Source organism: Chinchilla lanigera, unplaced genomic scaffold (genome assembly GCF_000276665.1).
Source record: "Chinchilla lanigera isolate Chin_1 unplaced genomic scaffold, ChiLan1.0 scaffold00019, whole genome shotgun sequence".
In the NCBI taxonomy this organism is placed as follows: domain Eukaryota; kingdom Metazoa; phylum Chordata; class Mammalia; order Rodentia; family Chinchillidae; genus Chinchilla; species Chinchilla lanigera.
In genome coordinates this window covers 27,713,556-27,732,452 of record NW_004955420.1, presented here as the reverse complement: position 1 = coordinate 27,732,452, position 18,897 = coordinate 27,713,556, and the positions used below count along the sequence as shown (strand labels likewise).

The following is an 18,897-nucleotide window of genomic DNA, read 5'->3' as shown; positions in this document are numbered from 1 at the left end:
AGGTGCTCTCTTGTTTTGGAACTTTGTTCTCGGGAGAATCTCTGAGATGCGGCTGCCGTGGGAAACGGGCGGAAGGGCAGGCCCCGACCTCAGCATCTGTCTTCTCACATGTTGTTTGTGGTTGTATTTAACTTTCAGAGTGCTTGGTTATTTATGTTTAGGCAGTAGCTGACTTCTAAAGTAGGGAGTTTTTTCCCTTTTAAAAAAGGCTGGATTAAAAATGTGCTGGTATTTATTTGATAATGCGTTCGTCTCTGAACTTCAGACGAGCTTTTCAAACCCCAAGAGCAGTAGCGATTTCTGCACGAAACACACAGAGGAACTGAGCCTACTTTTATCCTCCTTAGTTTGTTGCATAGAAAACATTTGAAAATACTAAATCTTCGTTGTTTTTTAAAGCTTTTCTGAGGTAGGAATGTAAGGCTTGTGGAGAAGAAAACATAAAACAAAACAAAACGAATTACAAAACAAAAAGTAGCCATTAGGACAAACCTCAGTCCGGAGTCTGTCACCCGTGGTGCTTGCAGCTGGGCAGACGGCGCCCGTCGTGCGGGGAGGTGACCTAGGCCGTGAGAGCTGAGCAGGGCGCTTTGCTGGTCGTGGCGGGCCTGTTCCCCTGCAACGAGCCTGGCAGGACGGGTGCCGGGTTTCTCGGGAGACATCCTGGGGGAGGGTGTGTGGCCCTCAGGTCGGCTGGCTCCGGGAGAGGCACCTGCCTGTGATGCGCGCCCAGTGTGACCCCCGCCCGGCACATCCCCGCGCGTCCGGGGCGCAGAGCCAGCAGAGCAGCCCGGATCCCTGCCCCATGCCCGCTCCAAACGCAGCCTCTCACTGTTGCGTTGTTTCTTCTTTCTCTCTGTGCAGCCTTTTTTATGTACTCCGTCTCACCTCGGAAAACATTGATTTGTCTTACTCAGTTGTAATCAGTGTGTTAGGCTTTATAAGGGGTGTGTTTAAAATGGCATCCAGTGTAAAGAGTGCCCAACTCAATGTTTTAAATTTTTAATTGAGAGTTATTTTGACTTCTGAAGCCCAAATTGTAGATGTCAGCGTTTGTGGCACTGTGTGTGAGGTGAGTGGGTGAGACCCGCTCTGTAGACGGAGCGGATGCCAGTGACCCCTGGTGCCTGTTGTCGCTGGGTGGAAGCGGAGCAGGCTGGCTGCCCTTTCTGCCTCAGTCGGGTGGGACCTGGCCGGGCCCGCCTTCCTCGGGTGCTCGGGTGCCCCTTGAAGAGAGGGCACCGTGTGTTGGCCTCTGATCTGGTCCTTTTGCCCGTCAGCACTGCAGCTCTTAATGTTCCCTTAGTGGACAGGTGTGAGGAGTGAAAGAAACCAAAGGTCATGAGCTTTTATTTATTTTTTTAACAAAGTTTAATCGTGCTCTCCGGGTTAGTTAGGCTTTGCTTAGGCCACAGCTCCCGGGTGCTTAGAGGATCTTATGGAAGTGGTCTTCCAGCAGACACCCGTTCCGTTCACCATCAGAGGCGTTTACTGACTACCGGGCAACCCTTCTGGAGCTGTCGCATGAGTTTATGGGACGAGTAAAGAGCGGCCCACTACTGTTTGACAGGAGGCATGTGCGGGTTGGAGTACAAAGTACAGGTGTGTCTTTGGGTACCTGACGCTCACCTCGTTACTGTGTTATGTATTAGATCTTTCATTTTCTTTATTGTATCTAAAGTCTCCTCACTATAATTTGGGTAGGAGAACCTAGTGAGAACTTTGACTTAGAGTTTGTAGATGAGGCTCTTTCTAAGAAGAACATCACGTCCTTGGTGTGCAGTGCTCTTTTTACCTATTTTTATTTTTCTGTACGTGCTGCTAGGCAGTCACTCTACTACTGAGCTACACTCCTAGCCCTCTTCTAAAAAGTCAAGTAAGCCTAACTTACAGGTGTTTTCAGTTTTCAGTGTGATGGTTTTAAAAACTAATTTTATGGTATTGCCAGAACTTACTTGTATCAACTGTTCACTGACCCTTGGAGGTCCTTGGGAGACCTGTAGAATGGGGACCCCGGTAGATGGAAGGAAGCCCTCAGGTGGTGTGAGCCAGAGCCACATTCTAGGATGTGATTCCCAGGCTTCGGTTCAGTGGTAGTCCCTTCCCAGAGGACTGAAACTGCTGTAACAAGTTCTTGAGAGACGACTGTATTCAGTAGAACGTCAGTCAGTTGATACACAGTGGGACATAGTAAGCATCAGCCAGCTACCAGCTTATATTCTTACATTAGAGTGGCTATTTCTGGGGGGAAATTTTTAGGTATCATGCAAAAGAACCTCTTTTCTTCAGAGTGGAAGATCTGTTGATTGGACCCTTTTTAAGGAATATTTGTGTGATTTGTTGTCATTCCTGAGGCCATACTTTACGGTTCGTGTTTTGTTCTTCAGAATCTGGAATTTCAGGTCTTCTGTTCTGGTTGCTTGAGACTTTAATACCTTGGCTTCTGCAGATTATTTTGTTTTTAGTTGTTGCAGCAGGACTTTCAGTCTCCTGGAACCCTTTCTGTTCCGTTCACAGAAAATTCCCATTGGTTTTATTTGGGTTTTTGTTTGTTTTTGTCCTTTTGAGAGAGGTCTCCCTATGCAGTTCAGGCTGGCCTTGAACTTGTAGCAGTCCTCCTGCTTCAAACTCCCAAGTGCTAGGATTATAGGCGTGCGCCACCACACCCTGTTCGCACTGGTTTTAGATTTGTCGTAACTTTGTACTTGCTCCTCACTCAGTGTATCCCACTGCGAGGACAGCCGTGCTACCAAGTTCTCGGGAGACAGCTTGGTGCCCATTTCCCGGACCTAGCTCCTGCTTCGAGCTCAGCGGACTTCCCGAGTTAGTGGAGGCGAGCACCGCAGGCAGGGAGTGGCCCCTGCCGTCCTCCCCTTGCCTCTTCAGCTGCGGTCAGGGCAGAAGAGAGCGGCTTTGCCCACAGCAAGGGGCTGTCCAAGCTTACGCTGAGTTCCTGCATGGGAGGTAGGTGACCCGCGGAACCCTCAGCTGTCAGTGACTCTTCGCAGAGAACTGCTTCTCGACCAGTTCTTGGTTGTCGTGGGCACACCGGAGCCCCAGGAAGCAACCAGTTAGCCTCCTCCGGGGCAGAGAGGGACCCAGCACATGGACTTGATTCATAGCCATCATTCAGGGTCTCGCTCAGAGCCTTAATTTTAAATAAAATTCTGCCCTGTTCAGCCAGCAGGCAACTGAGCGGCATAAGGACCGGCACCCAAGCGCAGCAGGAAGTGGGGTGAGACGGAATCAGGAAATAGTCATTGAGAACTGGAGTCATGACCCACACCTCCCTGTGCTGTCTGCAGCCCCGTGACTGAAGCGTGTGGGTGTCCGGGAGGTCAGGTGAGGTGCACTCACCTGGAGCAGCTCTGCAGGGACGGGGCCGCTCAGCACCGAGAGCTGGGGCGGAGCCACCCTCCCGGCTGTGGTAGTCAGTCTGAGGGAGCGAATGAGCCCGGATGAACAGCGGTGAGTGTCCCTTCCTTGCTGATCTCTCAGGTTGGCTCCAGTGTATCTCATCACCTAGTTACGAACTTTGCTGAATAGCCAGACTAAAAATCCAACTTGAAAAAACCTGTGTGGGTTGAGAGAGCCGCACATGGCATCTCCCACAGACAGAAAGGGGCGATCTTCCGTCTAAGCGCCCCTCTTGCCGGGACAACATACAATGCACAAAATATGTCATTGTGCCTTGCTTTTTTGTGCTTTATTTGCCTAAAATAACACAACCGTGGCTCCAAAGAAAGTTCGTGACACCAGTGGTAAAGGTAAGAGAAAAACTGTGAACCACGGTGGAGTTAAAGGAAGAGATCATTGTGAAATTTGTTAAGATCCTGGCAGAATGAATTTGTAAGTGTAATTTTTGGGCCTGGGAAGCAATTATTTGGTTTTCCACTATTTCTTATGGGAAAAATACAGTGTGTTCAGTTCTTGAACTTTTCAGGGTTTGAACACAAATTTAGAGCAAGTGGAGTTTGACAGCTGAATAGTTCTCACAAATCAGTGACGAGCTCCCCTGTAGAGAGACAGTTCATGAAGTGACTTAGCTCAGATAGCGAGTGAGGAAGAAAAAGTTTAACCTTAAAAGTCAGCCGAGTATTCAGGGTTTAGTGTAAAGCTATGTTAAAGAGTGCATGAAATTGGCAAAAGTAATTTGAATAGAATGGAAAGTCTGTACATAAACCCACACATACGCGGTCAGGTGATTTTGGAAAAAGTGCTGAAGCACCTTATTGGGCGTGATGTTTTTTCAGCCGCGTTGCAGAAACAGTTAAGTGAACCTTGCTGTGTACCTTGCATAGTATGCAAAAGCTCGGCTTGCTTCATAGAGAAATAAAATATAAAACTTTTAGAAGAAAACGTAGATCTTCCTTACCTTGGCAAAGATATTTCAGATACAATCAAGCAAGCATGATCCATAAAAAGAAAAACTTGATAAATTGGATTTTATAAAAATTAACTGTTGCTGCTTGAAAGATGCTGTTAAGCACAGACTAGGAGGAAATACTTGGAAATCAAACATCCGATAAAGAAGTTGTTATCAGAATGTTTAAAAAAGTCTCAAAACTCAGTAATAAAGGGCAACCGCTTTACAAAGAAGCAAAAGATGTTTATAAACAGTTTAGCAAAGACAAAGTGGCAGATAAATGCCATTAGTCATAAAGGAAGTGCTGGTGAGAGCCACACCCATTAAACCGGCCTGACGTTTCAGACCCTGGTGGTTCTCAGTAGCGGCAGAGACAGCGGCCGGGAGTCCTGGTGGGAGTGGAGGGCTGTGTGGCGTCTTTGGCAGTGGCCTGCAGGTTCCTAGAAAGGTTAGGGTGCCCTCCCCAGGAAGCCCACCCTGTTCACCCAAAAGACACGGAAAGTTATGTTAGCGTAAAGTGTGTACACAGGGCGCTTACGGCTTTCTTCATAATCGCTGCAAACTGAGGTGAGTTGGGGAACGCCGCGCCCTGGAATACACCGGGTAGCGCGTGTGAGCCGCGCGACCCCGGCCGCGACACAGATGAGCCTCACGGGCGTTAGTGGGGAAACACACTGCGCACGGTGTAACTGTTTCCCAGCAAATCTAGAGGGGCAGAAAGGAGACCTGCGGGGTCAGGGCCTGTGCTGGGGATGGGGCTGATGGCAGGCAGGCACAGCAACGTTTGGGCGACGCGGCTGCCCGGTGTCCTTATTACGGTGCTGGTTCACACGACCGTGTTCGTCAGAACTTGCACAAATTCACCAGGAACGGTGAATTTCAGTGTATGCAAATTGTCCCTTAAAGACTTGGGGGAGAGGGTAATGCAGTATAAGTTAAAACAAACCTCCGCCGTCCAGTAGGCTCATACGAAGGATCAGCGTGGTAGTGGGGAATGTGGGTCCTTCTGTCAGGCTGCTTACGGACAGAATCCGACTGGCCGCAAACGTTAGGGTTACAGAAAGTCAGTGTCAACCTTAAAGCAGGAGATGTGTAGTTGTGTTTGAAAAAAAAACAGTTCAAGCTTCAGTATGAAGGAGAGCTCTGAATGTTGTGACTTTACGTGGCACCTGCCAGATTGTATGTTCATTATGATTTCCAGAAAGGTACAGTCTTCTTTTTTATACAAGAAAATAAATACACACGTTAAACACATGTCTAAGGAAGGGGCCATGCATGAAGAACTGACCAAGATAAATATTTCAAGAACCAGTATTTGGGAATCTGAATCTTTATTATATTAAGTTTATTATTGTAAGTTTGTTTCTCTTTATCTGCAAAGGAAGAAGTTAAAAAGTCGGACAAGTGTGAGCATTTTAAGGACTCTGGGCGGTGGGGTAGTCTTTGAAGAGCTCGCCTTGTTTGCCTTTGAGTCGCCAGCACCCAGAAAGCCTTGTCTCACTGCGTGTTTGGTGCCTTTTGGAGGAGAGCCTGCTTCAGTCTTAGCTAAGAGTGGCCACGTGAGAGTGATTTCCATTAACTGGTATTTTAATGGCTTGTGTGTTTGTCTTACAAAAAGACTCGATGTTTTAAAAGTCAGCTGAAGAAAACAGCAGAGCGCTTCAGCAGCTATGACACAGGCACTGAGATTCTGCCGACTTCCGGCTCACCAAGTGCTGACCACACAGACTAGCGGTACTCAACTAGAGGAGAAGAATTGGACTAAGTCTGTGCTAGGTTTAACATTTCTACTTTCTAGTTCAAAGTTAGACTGAGAAAGTTACATTGCCTGTGTCTCGGTCTTGAGGGGAGTTTGAAGTGTGAGCTCACTGCTTGAAACTAGATGGAAAGTCGCATGTCCCCACGGAACACGTTCGCCAGGGGGCCTCCCTTTTAAACAGTGCCCACTTTCTTTTTTATTTTAAAGAAAATAGTACCAAAAGACAAAAAAAGAACAATAACAATACAGACAACACAAAGCAAGGACATTAAAAACGATACGGGGTTTCAAACCAAATGATAGAGATTAACAGTGGTTATTATATTACATATTGTTATCTTCAACAAAGTTGCTCAGATTACCAGATGTGAGACTAGAAGATTGATCAGATTATTAAAGGGAATAAGAACATAATAATTTAAAAGAACGGTAGAGACAATACATATTGTCACTAGGCAAGATTGTAGGAATTCACCAATGGATATTACACTGCAAATTGTCACATAAGTTGCTCAGATTACCAGATACAAATGTGCAAAATTGGTCAAAATATTTTTAAAAAACCTTTTAAACGTTAACTGTTCCCCTCAACAAACCGTCAGACACCAACAGTACAGTTACGCCACCGATCCATAATATATAAAATGCCTTACTACTTTCTTTTTCTTCTTTGCTGCATCCCAGTTGTTCCTTCCTTTGAGGAGTTTCTTTCCCTTTCTTATTATCTGTTGTACATTTGGGTTTTATTTACTCCTTCATGTTCATACACCAGGGAGACAAGATGTTAACCAACAGTGCCCACTTGGAACATGTGCTGAGGTCTGTGTTTTTAAGTGCTGTGGAGCAAGAAAGCCTTCCGTGCTCAGAGCTCTGGGTGACTCGGGACGCACAGCCGCCGTTACTGCGTGAGCGGAGGGACGCGGCGGTGGGCAGCGAGGGCTCCTGGGTGTCCCAGCAGCCTCGGAGGCCCGTGCTTCAGCCCCAGGCTCGGGGACGGAGCGCCCGCCGCTTCCTTAGCACTGCGCCCGTGCGGCTCGCTCGCTGGCACGGCAGCCGGGACCGCAGCCGCCGGCGCAGTCTCAGACCGGAGCTCGGCCCTCTCCGCCTTGCGCTTCAGAGCGTCACACTGTTGCCGCCTCCCTGACTCACGCTGCTCTGATGAAAGCAGGCTAGGGGCAGAGTCGGGCTGCTGGTTGGCCCTTTTTTTGATCCTCCCGCCTCAGTGCTTTTTAGTCCCTGTTTTTGCCCGGCTGTGTTGGGAGTTCACCTTGAAAACGCTGCTGCGCCTGTAATCCCTGCACTCAGGAGGCGGAGGCAGGAGGGTCACCCATGAGTTCGAGGCCAGCCTGGCCTACAAAGTGAGACCCTGCGTCAGACGGAAAAAACGCCCCAAACCGCTGCTTTTGAGCAGACCTCTCCGTAGTCTCAAGCTCCCCCCCACCCCCCACGCTTCCTCAGATGCTCATCGCGTCCCTCTCCGTCCTTTGTTTGCAGCTTGCTCTTCTTCTTTTGCACGCCCGCCCAGTCTAGTGGCCCTGTGAGGAGCGGTCCGGCTGGGTGTCGGTGCCGCTGTGCTGCGTGCTTGTTCACGCCTGCAGAGACCGGGGCGCCCGCCCTCGGTGCGGTGTCCTCGGCGCTCCGCTCTCCCACCTGTCCGTGTGTTGAAGATTGCTGTGCTGTTTCAAGCCAAGTGAGGCGCACTTACTGATTTTTTTTGTTTTTTTTTTGCGTTCCTGTTAACCAGGAGCGGTAGATGGGTCAGAAGCGCAGGGTTTCGGACACAGGGTTGACGCTGTGTTGCTCGGTGGTTGGTGCTCACCTGTGTTGACACGAAGCCTGTCCACGTGCTTCGGCACTGGAAACGTCACTATCTTCCCCGTGTTTCAGCCCTGCTGGCCGGCTGCCGCTTAACTGGTTCCCTGGCAGTGCTGGTGTCTCAACGGAAGCTGTGACCTGCCCTGGGGAGTTTGCAGTTTTATTTATAAAAAGACAATTTAAGATCCCCCTAACGTGGGGTGTTTTTTTTTTTTTTTTTTTGGTTTTCTTCTGGTACCGGGAATCAAACTCATGACCTCGCGCTTGCCAGGCAGGCGCTGTGCTGCTGAGCTAAATCCCCAGCCCCCTAACGTGGGTTTTTGTTGAGGTAAATCCCAAGGCCCCGTCTGCGGGGTACGGGGGTCCTAGGTCACCCTTCGATGGTGCGCGATCCCGGCCAGGCTTCCAGAGGTCCACCCTCTGCCTCGTTCGGCTCCTGTCTTCCCTCAGTTTCTTCCCACGGTGGCTCTGTGCCTCAGAACTCCCCTCTGCCTATGCCCTCGGTAGTAGGGAGTCCTGTAAGGAAGGCCGGCGCGGCAGCGCCCTGCCACCGGGCCCAGAGCAGTGCCAGTCACAGGCCGGGCCGGGCAGTGGCGGCCTCTGTTGGACGTTTTCTCTGTGCTGGATTCGCAGCGGGGACCCTGTCTTACTCCTTGGAGTGCTCGCTGCAGCTCTGTGGGAGGTAGATGACCGCAGGGCGCCCTTCACAGAGGCAGGAGCACGTTCGTACGTAACGTGGTTAAAGTCATCCCATGCCTACGTTTCTTCAGTGATCTGTTTTCATCTCACTTGGCCCCAAATCATCCAGAGACCAAAAAAAAAAAAAAGTCTGAAAAATAAGTAGTGTCATCCCTCGGTGTGTGCAGGAGATTGGTGCCGGGACCCCTGTCCTGCCCAAACCCAAGGATGACCCCGTCCTTTCACATACGGAACATGTGTGTCTGCTGTGTGCTTTACCTCGCCGCTGCACGGCTCGAGAGACCCGGTCAGTGTAACTGCTGTGTACACAGTGTTAGACCGCACTGTGGAGGGCGGTGGTGGCGAGCCTTTGGTACCCGTGCCACAGCGGGCTGTTCGCATCACTGCAAGCTCTAAAAGGTTCGCCATCGCTGGTTTAGAGTGTAATAATGAAAGGCGCATGGTCGGGACAGATACAGGAATTTTTTTTAGTAATCATGTCCAGGCGTGAGGGTCCCTGGCCCTCTCTAAAAGTTGGCTGTCTTCATTATACTGCCATTCTTTTCTGGTTTAAATGCTTCAAGTTATGTCATCTAGTTTAGCAGTCTGCTTGGTGTAGAGTCACATTTCAGAGTTTCCAAACTTCAGTGCATTTCCACATCCGGAGATTTTTAAGTCCTTACGGAAACTGCAGAGTGGACACTTACGTAGCCTTTCCTCGCGCTTCGCTCCCGCCGTGCGTCCCTCCCGCCTGTGTGCTCACTGGCTCGGGTCAGCGCGCTGCAGAGCGTGCGTGCAGAGAATTGGACTTCGGTAAGATTAACGTAACAAGAAAGAAAGTTTTCTTGCACCACCTAAGACTTTGGGGTAATTGCTAGTTGATATTTGTTACTCGTATTTTTAGAGTATCAGCTTTGTATAGTTAGTGGCGCCGTCAGATGTTTAGCACAGAGAAAAAGTGAAAAAACACTAGCTTACTCATTTTTATAAAGGTTATTGTTTTATAGGACTTCTGTGGAAAGATATAAATTGATTGCATACCAAATACAACTGGCTAGGTGTGATCATAGTAGCAGCATTAAACATTGTGAATATTTAGCATTAGAAAAATAAGAATTTTTATTTTAACTGCACAGATTTTTAATGTATATACATTTTTTGTTACAAGTCATTTAAAAATTTTTCTTTCTGAAGGAAGCTGGTGTAGCCAAGCATATATTATAGATAAAAATTGGGGAATGTCCATTCTTATGTAATGGACGTCGGTAGGAAGGTGCGATTTACTTCACAGTTAATCTAGAACGCAACTGGTTGATGAGAAAGGGAGCGGCAGAGAGGAGGAGAACTGCAGTTGCCACCGTTCGCAGTGGTGCTCGGGAGCTGGCACAGGTAACCAAAACCAGCAGGTTCAGGGCGGACAAAGAGGGTGGAAGTTAAACATCAACTCCACGAACCGCGGATAGCCCGGGCCGGCACTGCGGGGACTGGGCTTGGAAATTGTTTTTACTGCTGTTCAAAGCCCTCGTGCTGCTCGGGAGATGGCAAGGTCAAGGTCCGCCTGAGAAATTTGGCAAGACCCGGTATTTAAAAAAAGAAAGAATATTTGTGCCCAGCTGTCATCGCTTGTCTTGTCCCTTCTGGGGTGGATGTGGCCCTCTGGATTCCGGGGTCCAGGCGGAGACCTGACTGCCAGCAGGCGGCCTGGCGGGAGGTCAGCTCACCGTGCATTGAGCAGGCAGTGGGCAGGGCCCAGGCACAGTGCGCTGGCCCTCAGGTCACTCTCTTCTGCATTCGTGTGTTTCTATTTTAGCAGATTTTTCCGTCTGCTGCACTGTTTCCGTGGGTGGATCTGCGGTAAAGTGCACTGCACATGTAAAACATCACACTGCACATGACCTTTGCGTTCCTGCCTTCATTGTCCTCTGAGTTTTAGTATTTTTTATTAGCAGATTTTAATTCTCTTAGCATGGAACCTACATTGTTTTGGGTATTTTGCATGGAAGCAGCAGTTGAGAGTTGACAGATGTGATGATAAAGGCGTGTGTGTGTGTGTGTGTGTGTGTGTGTGTGTGTGTGTGTGTCTCCATCCCTCTAAGCCTTGTGGGGGCTGTCAAGCTTCTGGAGTTGCTTTTTGGCTCCATGGATGTTTATGCTGTTGTGTGTATACTAGTTTCTGAAACTAATTTGTGATCTCCTTTGTAAATCCTTTTTATCTTTAATCCATTTTCACCCAACAGAACGCCCTTTTCCATGCTACAGATGACTGCTGGCACCTGGTGCCAGGAGGTGGGCCTGCCGACTGTCTGGGTGTGGCCCCTGGTGGAGGTGGGAGGCCTCAGGTGCTGGCCAGCTCAGCCTCCTTGGGCGGGAGTCCTCCAGCAGAGTGCTGGAGTTGGCCCAGCCTTCGCTGGGCTGCTTTCCTGATGGGACGCTGCTCCTTCTCTGTGCTTCAGTGTCGGCGTTGAGCTGATCCTGCTGGGTGTGAGCCAGGACCTTCTCGTGGTCGGTTAAGCCCGGGGCCCTAGGTCTGCAGCCTGAAGTGATTCGGACCCAGGCTTTGTCCTTGTTGTCAGCTGTGTTTTGCTGGGCTCTGAGCTGTAATGTTCCCGGTACCACATCAGGATTGAGGTAAAGATGCTCGTGAGCTTTTCTCGTTGCAGAGTGGTGGTGTCTTCTTCATTTCATTCCGGTGCCCACTGCCAGGTGTTGCTCTTTGGCCAGGGAGCTGGCGAGGGTCTTCCATATGATGACGTTGCCATCGTCACTTCAAGGAGCATTTGCCAACCACTCATTCTGCAGTAGCACTTGCTTGGGCCTGGACTGCGTGCAGGGAACACCTCAGGTCCCTCTCCCGCGCTACCAGGGCTGCAGTTTTCTTCCCTGGATATTTTTGCTTTGAGATGTAAGTGCTTTTGATTTTAAAGTGAGTCCACTGGTACCCTTCTTAAGAGATTCCAGCTAGACCAGTGTAGTGGACTGACAACTGGTGGTCAGCGTATAACCCCCAGCTGAACTGAGTAAGTGTGGTGCTGGGTGTGGGAGGCCCACCTGGGGACTGTTGCCAGCAGCATGAGAGGCAGACCTGGAGAAGAAGAAGAAAGGCTGTTGGGAATTGAGAGAGGCTGTCGGGAGCTGGTAGAAGCTGTAAGGAGCTGTTGGTTGTTTTGGAGGAGCTCATCATGCTGGCTTTCCTCATGAACGTGGCTGTTTTCATCCTCTGAGGAGCTCGGGACCTCGTTGGCAGAGAATGGCTTTGGTTCACTTTGGGGGAGCTCTGGTCCTCACTTTGAGCATCGCTTCCTGGCTCCGGAGGAGAAGATGGTGCATTGCTGGTCTCCTGAGAAGCTTGCTGCGTTGGCTTTCCTAATGGGAACTCGGCCATCTCGATCATCGGGGAGCTCGGGACCTCACTGGTTGCTGAGGATGGCTGTGGTACCTTTCAGGGGAGCTCTGGTTCTTCTGAGCGTCACTTCCTGGCTGCAGTGCAGAGCCCTCAGCCTGCTAGCACAGATGCTTCATCCCACTGGCACAGACTTTCTAGATTCCACCACTGACCTTCGGGCCTTCCCAGCACAGATCCGTGAAGCAGGCCTGCATGAGATGTTGTCGTGGGCTCTGGGCCTCCAGTTGAATTCGAGGGAGGCATTGTTGTGAGCATTAGGTATTCAGCTGGACTCATGTGGGATATTATTGCAGGATCCAGGCCCTCAGCTGGATTCCTGGTCTGTAGTGTGTGGACAGATTCCCTGCACTCCTTCGTGTATCATTCTTCGGGTGACTGTTATAAATAATCTTATAAAATATGGGTCCTGTATTACATTGTTCTGCCTTGCAAAATACCCGTAAACCATAACAGCCAGTGTTGCAAACGTGTCTTTGATTTGTAGATATCTGGAGCCTGGGTGTGATCCTGTTCATGCTGGTGTGTGGACAGCCCCCCTTCCAAGAGGCCAACGACAGTGAGACCCTGACCATGATCATGGACTGCAAGTACACTGTGCCGACCCACGTGTCTAAGGAATGCAAAGAGTAAGTAAAGCGCGTGGCCCGACGGCTGAGGGCACGTCGGCTCCCAAGCATCTGGGCTCATTTTGACTTCCAAGTTTATTTCTGTTGTTTCTAGAAAGGTTTTGGGGGCAGCGCCAGAATTTCGTGTCAGTTTAAGCTCAGCCACCTGTAACACCCAGGAAATACCCGGGGCGTGGCACGGCCCAGATGGAGCTGACTTGGGCCAGGACTGAGGGCCGGCGCCACTCGCCCTGCAGGCTGTCTTCCGTCTGCGCCCGCTGGAGCGGGTCGGGCGCCAGGCGGGCATCGTCCTCCCCTGTGGAGGGTCCTGCTGTCACTGCATTGTTAGGTGCCGAGTTTTCCCTATTGGTGTTGTTGAGTCCACACAGTGCCTTTCTATAAACTCCGTTTCCAGACGTACATGGCACGGCACTGCCGAGGTTCACAGGCTGGCCGTGGCGTCCGGTTCTGGCCTGCACCGCGCCAGCAGCGCAGCGAGCAGATGTGGAGAGCTGGCGTTGGTTGCACGGGACAGGGAGCTGTCCGTATGTGGTTTGGCGGCACAGCTGTAGTTGTAGTTTCTCAGTTTGCACACGTGACGGCGCTCAGCTCTCATCACGCCTGTCTGTGCCCCTCCCACCGTTAGTGAGCCTCCTTGGGTGCACGGTGTGGGAGGGGTTTATTGGCAGCAGTCTGTCTTTGCTCGTCCTGTGAGCAGTTTGCAGTAACGGTGGCCCTTTCCTTCCTCTGCAGCCTGATCACCCGGATGTTGCAGAGAGATCCCAAGAGAAGAGCCTCTTTAGAAGAGATCGAGAACCACGCTTGGCTGCAGGGAGTGGACCCTTCCCCGGCCACGAAGTACAACATCCCGCTGGTGTCCTACAAGAACCTCTCGGAGGAGGAGCACAACAGCATCATCCAGCGCATGGTGCTCGGGGACATCGCGGACCGCGACGCCATCGTAGAGTACGTCCGTTCTTCCGTGGGGCCCAGGGCTGGGGTTACGGAGGGGCTGTGTCTTCGGGGCTCCGGAGCCCTGAGGTGGGCAGGAGTTCCGTCGTTTAGCTCCAGGGCTCCTGGCCGGTGCCTTGAGTTTTGTTCTTTTTCTAGTGAAGAGGGAAGTCACTGCCGGGTGGTGTCAGTGAGCGCGTGGCCTTCGTCCTTCCTGTGGGGTTGATGGCAGCAGCTGGGCTGCGTCTCAGAGGACACCTTGTCTGTAGCAAGGGCCCCTCCCTCCCGGGTCTCCTTAGAGAGGGTGCATAAGTAAAGTTTTATTGGCTGACACAGTGCCTGCCTGCTCAGGTGTGGGCCCAGCTTCGGAATCGGTCCTCTGTCCCGGGAGCCCCGTGCGGCCCCTGGACCTGCGGGCCTGGGTGGTGTTGCTTACTCTCCACAACCACAGGCAGGGCTTTTGACTTCTGGGTTTTGATGCTGAGGACAGAAGCCAGGGCCTCACGCATGTGAGGCAAGCACTCCGCCGCTCAGCCCTGCCCAAAGCCAGCTTTTAATAACCTGAGAAACTGGACATCAAAGCACATGCCGGCTGCAGATGCAGTTGCTTCTAAAGACACTTCTAAGAGGTCCTGGCTAGAAGTGCAGAGTTCGCATAAACAAAAGCAGAAGTTCTCTATTGCATTGCAAGAAGCAGCTGGGTATCCTGAAGGCAGAAGCATGCCACGTGGGTCCTTCTCGGGTCCACGGCGGCCGACGGCGGGGTCCGACCTTATCCCTGGACCCGGGGTGGAGGGCTCCTGGGGCCCTGTGTCACTGGGCAGGATGTAGACCTCCCGGGGAGAGAAAGGCTTAGAAAAGTAAACAGGTTCTTTGTTTTGGTTTTAGTACAGATTTGTCTGGGTTTTCAAGTCCGTGACACATAACTGCTTGCGTGAGTGCATGGAGCGGAGAGCGGGACAGGCGCGCAGCTGCCCTGCACCCGCGCGGGCGTGCGGAGAGGGGCTTCGGTCCTGCGTGCGAGGGGAGGGCTGTGTGCATCCCGGGAGTGGCCGTGTCCTCCTCGAGCACACACCTGCCCTGCTGCACAGAGAGTGCCTGATGAGTGCGAATTCACAGAGCGAGCGTCTCCGGCTGTGGGGCGGCGGCCTGCGTGGTGCCTGCTGCCGCTGCTCCTGCGTTTCCGGCGTCTGCAGCGTGCTCGCAGACAGGGCAGCCCCACGAGAACCCGCCTGCCTGAGTCTCTCCCTCACTCCCCTGGAGCCCGCGTCCACCCGCCTCCCCAGCCAGGCAGTCACGCACTGTCAGCGCCACCCCACCCCCGTCACGCCTGACCTGAGCGTGCGTCCTTCCGTAGCTCTGGGCCTCGGGGTTCCGCGGCACTGACCCCTCTGTCCCACAGCAGCCCCGGTGGGTGTCCTGTCCCGGCACCGGGGAGACAGGTCCTTGCGAACACTGCTTTCTAAACAGATGAATAAAAACAGTGAGTCACACCACAAAGCGGTGAAGAGTGCCTTGCGCGCAGCCCGTCCGTAATCCTGTGGTGCCACGGCTCGGCGTGGTGGAGGGGTCGAGAGCAGGCGCGTGTCCTGATGTCCTGACGGACTCCCGGGCCCAGGGCGCACCCAGGGAGCCCGGGCCCAATCTGCACTTTCTCGTATGGGAAGCAGAGAAGCCGCGTTAGCAGTGCACCTTTCACATGCACGTTCTCTCTTCAGGCACCATGTACCCTCGTGGAAGGCTCAGTGCCGGTTTTGCACGTCTAAAACGGCCATGAAGCTCAAATGCCGTTAGCGTGTTGCATTTTTTTCACTGACGGACCCTCGCGCGGCTGCCTCCTAGGACTTGGGTGGCAGCCTGAGCAGCTGGGGCCCCGCCCCCATTTGCTTTTCGGCCTGATTTTCAAGCTCCCTGCTCACTGAATTGCCTGTCGTTTTTCTCTGTAAAGATCCTTCTTGTGCAAAGCCGCTCTGTGGCTTACGCTTGCTCCTTTTTCCTCAGAGCCCTGGAAACCAACAGGTACAACCACATCACGGCCACCTACTTCCTGCTCGCCGAAAGGATCCTGAGAGAAAAGCAGGAGAAGGAGATACAGACGCGGTCTGCCAGCCCCAGCAACATCAAGGCCCAGTTTAGGTGAGAAAAATGTCTTCACTGATTTTAGTAAGTTGACGTTTTGAAATAGCGCGCTTTCTCTTCTGGCACGGGGTGAGGGCCGCTCTGGGTCCCGTCCCCGCGGTGTCCTGGGGCTGTGGGCCAGGCCGGGGCCCAGGTGGAGAAGCAGCGTCCAGCCAGGCTCTGCCGTCCCCGGCCTGACAGGTGGCCGTGTGTTCTCTTCATGAGGATTGCCTCCAGGAGCAGTGTGGACCTTCCTCCCGGAGATGCCTGTGCCCTGGCATCACCCCGACTTGGGGAGCAGGCGGGGGCCCCGCTGCTCGCTGGCTGGCTGGCCCGGGGGCTGCTCAGCCTCTCGCTGCTTCGGCTGCCGATGAGGGGAGGGAGGGTGTGCCGGGCGCAGGGGCTCGGTGAGGGGCGCAGGCGCCTGTGTGAGTCGCCGGTGGGCAAGCTGTTAGCCGCCAGCGTTCAGCGGCCCCTCGCCCTGCTTCCGCGGACCCATCCTCCCGCCCAGGCGCCCTGTGCTGGCGGCGGTCCTGCTCCCCAGCCCCGCTTCAGCAGTCCCCTGCTTCAGCCTTGTGGCCCTGGCCTGATACATAGTGGCCCTGTGTCCTGGCATGTGGGATTCAGAGAATGGACCCCGAACGCGCCGTCCCTGGGGCTCCCGGTCCGTCCGCCTCACCGCGGCTCCTTGGCCTCCTCTCTCCTCACCTGCGGGCTGTGGCCGTCACATAGTTCCTGTCGGCGCCGGTTGACCCTTGGGCCCCTGCCACTCCCGGCCCTTGCTGAGGCACGCCTGGCTGGGCAGGTCCACGTGGCCGTGTCTGTGGGGCTGCCCGGGGGCACAGGCCTTGGGGCTCGGGTCACGGGTGGAAAAGACCGGGGAGAAGAGCCTCTGTCCGTACAGTCTCCCCTTGGCGCCCCTTAGGGTGCCAGTCTGAGCAACGGCTCAGCGGGGCTGGCGGGCGCAGCTCTCGTGTGCAGCTCTGGTTGTGCGAGGGAGGACGGGGCCTTTTCAGAGATGGTGTCTGCAACCTGCGACACCCTTGCCCGCGGCACACACCGCGTCCTGGAGCGCTGGAGTGCTGCGGCTGCGTGGGGAGCCGTGCTGTCGCCAAATCCCTCAGCTTCTTAACTATAGATTTAACTGGATTTTATTCTCAGGCTCACAAAGCTGGTGTGAAATGAAAAGGAAGATGTCCCTGGGTGAAAGCGGCTGTTGGGAACGTCTCTGGCGTCCTCCGGCGCCTCCTGTTCTCCTGGGCAGGGAGGACAGCTGAGGCCTCAGCGGCGCCGTCCATGGTGGAGGGCATAGCGCTGCGTTAGAAGTCCTCTGTGGCCACCAGGCCGCATTCGTGTCCTGTGGGTGGCTCTAGACTGGACAGCGAAGCCAAGTTTTAAATACGAGCCAGTTCTGCTAGCCAGTGCTCCTGGGTGGGTATTGGAAAGTACACTCATTTATGTTCAGTGCAGTTTTCTGATTGAAGAAGAGATTCGTACAGGACAGTTACACAGCTCTTCTCTGCAGCACGCTCTACTTAAGTCCACTGAACTGTCCCCACTTACTCTTGTAAACGCGAAGCTTTTACACCGTCTCCTAAAAGCAGCACTGGAAATTCCAGTGAATTTCGTTAGCCATAGAACACCTTACAGAGTTGTGCTGTGATCAGAACAAAATAAGAGCTGTGATCAAAATACACGGCGCGTTTTTAAAAATATTTTTATATTTTTTCCCTCGTGCGTTACAATGAGACACCTTGCCGCTGAGCTCCTTCGGGACCCACCTGGCTCCCGGCGCACTCATCCCTTTGTGCTTGCCGCTTTCTGCGGCAGTTTTGGCGTACTGTTTCTTGACTGTCTTTACTGGGTGTGATGAAGGATGTGGTGCTGCCGCTGAGCACCACCCAATAGAAAGGCAGCAAAAGCAGGGCGCTGTGTCCTCGTCCACCCTACCCACCCGGTCCGGCACCGTGGGACTCTTGGCTCTTCCCAAAGGCAGTGACCGTGCAAGGTCAGAGTCTTGAGTCCATTCGGGACGTTGAGGCAGCCAGGACAGCGCAGCTAAAGACCCTCAGGAAAGAGGGCTCCAGAGCTGCCGCAGGCATTGGCTGGGATGGTGGGATGAGTGTGGGAAGTGAGGGGAGCGTTCTGAAGGGAAAGCACGGCAGTGAGACTTTCACTGTAACTTCAAAAACTTAAACACCGTCTTCTCAACCTCGGGGGCACCGCTTGGCTTCAGGAAGGGAGCGCTTGCTTCGTGCGAGGCCCGCTCCCTGCTGCGCCCTCTCCTGGCGGCCGCAATGAGTTGCCCTCAGCCTCCCGCTGACCCGCCTGTGCCCTCTGGTGCCCCAGCTGAGGGTGCGGGCGAGGGCCGGGGTGCCCGGCTGCTGCTGTGTCTCCTTGCCCGTCTGCAGGTTTATGGCGGGAAGTTTCTTACGTCTTTCACTGCATCTGCACGTGACTACATGGCCGTTTCTCTTTCTGATTTATTCTACAGGCAGTCATGGCCAACTAAAATCGATGTGCCCCAGGACCTCGAGGATGACCTCACGGCCACGCCTTTGTCCCACGCAACCGTCCCTCAGTCTCCCGCTCGGGCCGCCGACAGCGTCCTCAACGGCCACAGGAGCAAAGGCCTGTGTGACTCGGCCAAGAAGGACGACCTCCCCGAGCTGGCGGGGCCCGCGCTGTCCACCGTGGCCCCCGCGAGCTTGAAGCCCACGGCCAGCGGGCGCAAGTGTCTGTTCAGGGTGGAGGAAGATGAAGAGGAGGATGAGGAGGACAAGAAGCCCATGTCCCTGTCCACGCAAGTGGTTCTGCGGCGGAAGCCGTCCGTGACCAACCGTCTGACGTCCAGGAAGAGCGCGCCCGTCCTCAACCAGATCTTCGAGGAAGGGGAGTCCGACGACGAGTTCGACATGGATGAGAACCTGCCCCCCAAGCTGAGCAGGCTGAAGATGAACATCGCCTCCCCGGGCACCGTGCACAAGCGCTATCACCGGAGGAAAAGCCAGGGCCGCGGCTCCAGCTGCAGCAGCTCCGAGACCAGCGACGACGACTCCGAGAGCCGGCGGCGGCTCGACAAGGACAGCGGGTTCCCCTACTCCTGGCACCGACGGGACAGCAGCGAGGGGCCCCCGGGCAGCGAGGGGGACGGCGGGGGCCAGAGCAAGCCCAGCCACGGCAGCAGCGGCGCGGACCAAGC

General features: G+C 53.4%; 1 protein-coding gene across 2 annotated transcripts in view; it reads left to right on the top strand.

The window, feature by feature from the left end:
- The window catches only part of Snrk (SNF related kinase), a gene marked incomplete in the record, with an annotated part of 44,147 nt that overhangs the window by 22,230 nt on the left and 3,020 nt on the right, over positions 1-18,897 (top strand). For both annotated transcript variants that reach the window (XM_013513448.1, XM_013513447.1), the window contains 4 exon segments: positions 12,506-12,647; positions 13,380-13,592; positions 15,579-15,713; positions 18,190-18,897. In XM_013513448.1, the coding sequence (XP_013368902.1) occupies positions 12,506-12,647; positions 13,380-13,592; positions 15,579-15,713; positions 18,190-18,897 (1,198 nt within the window).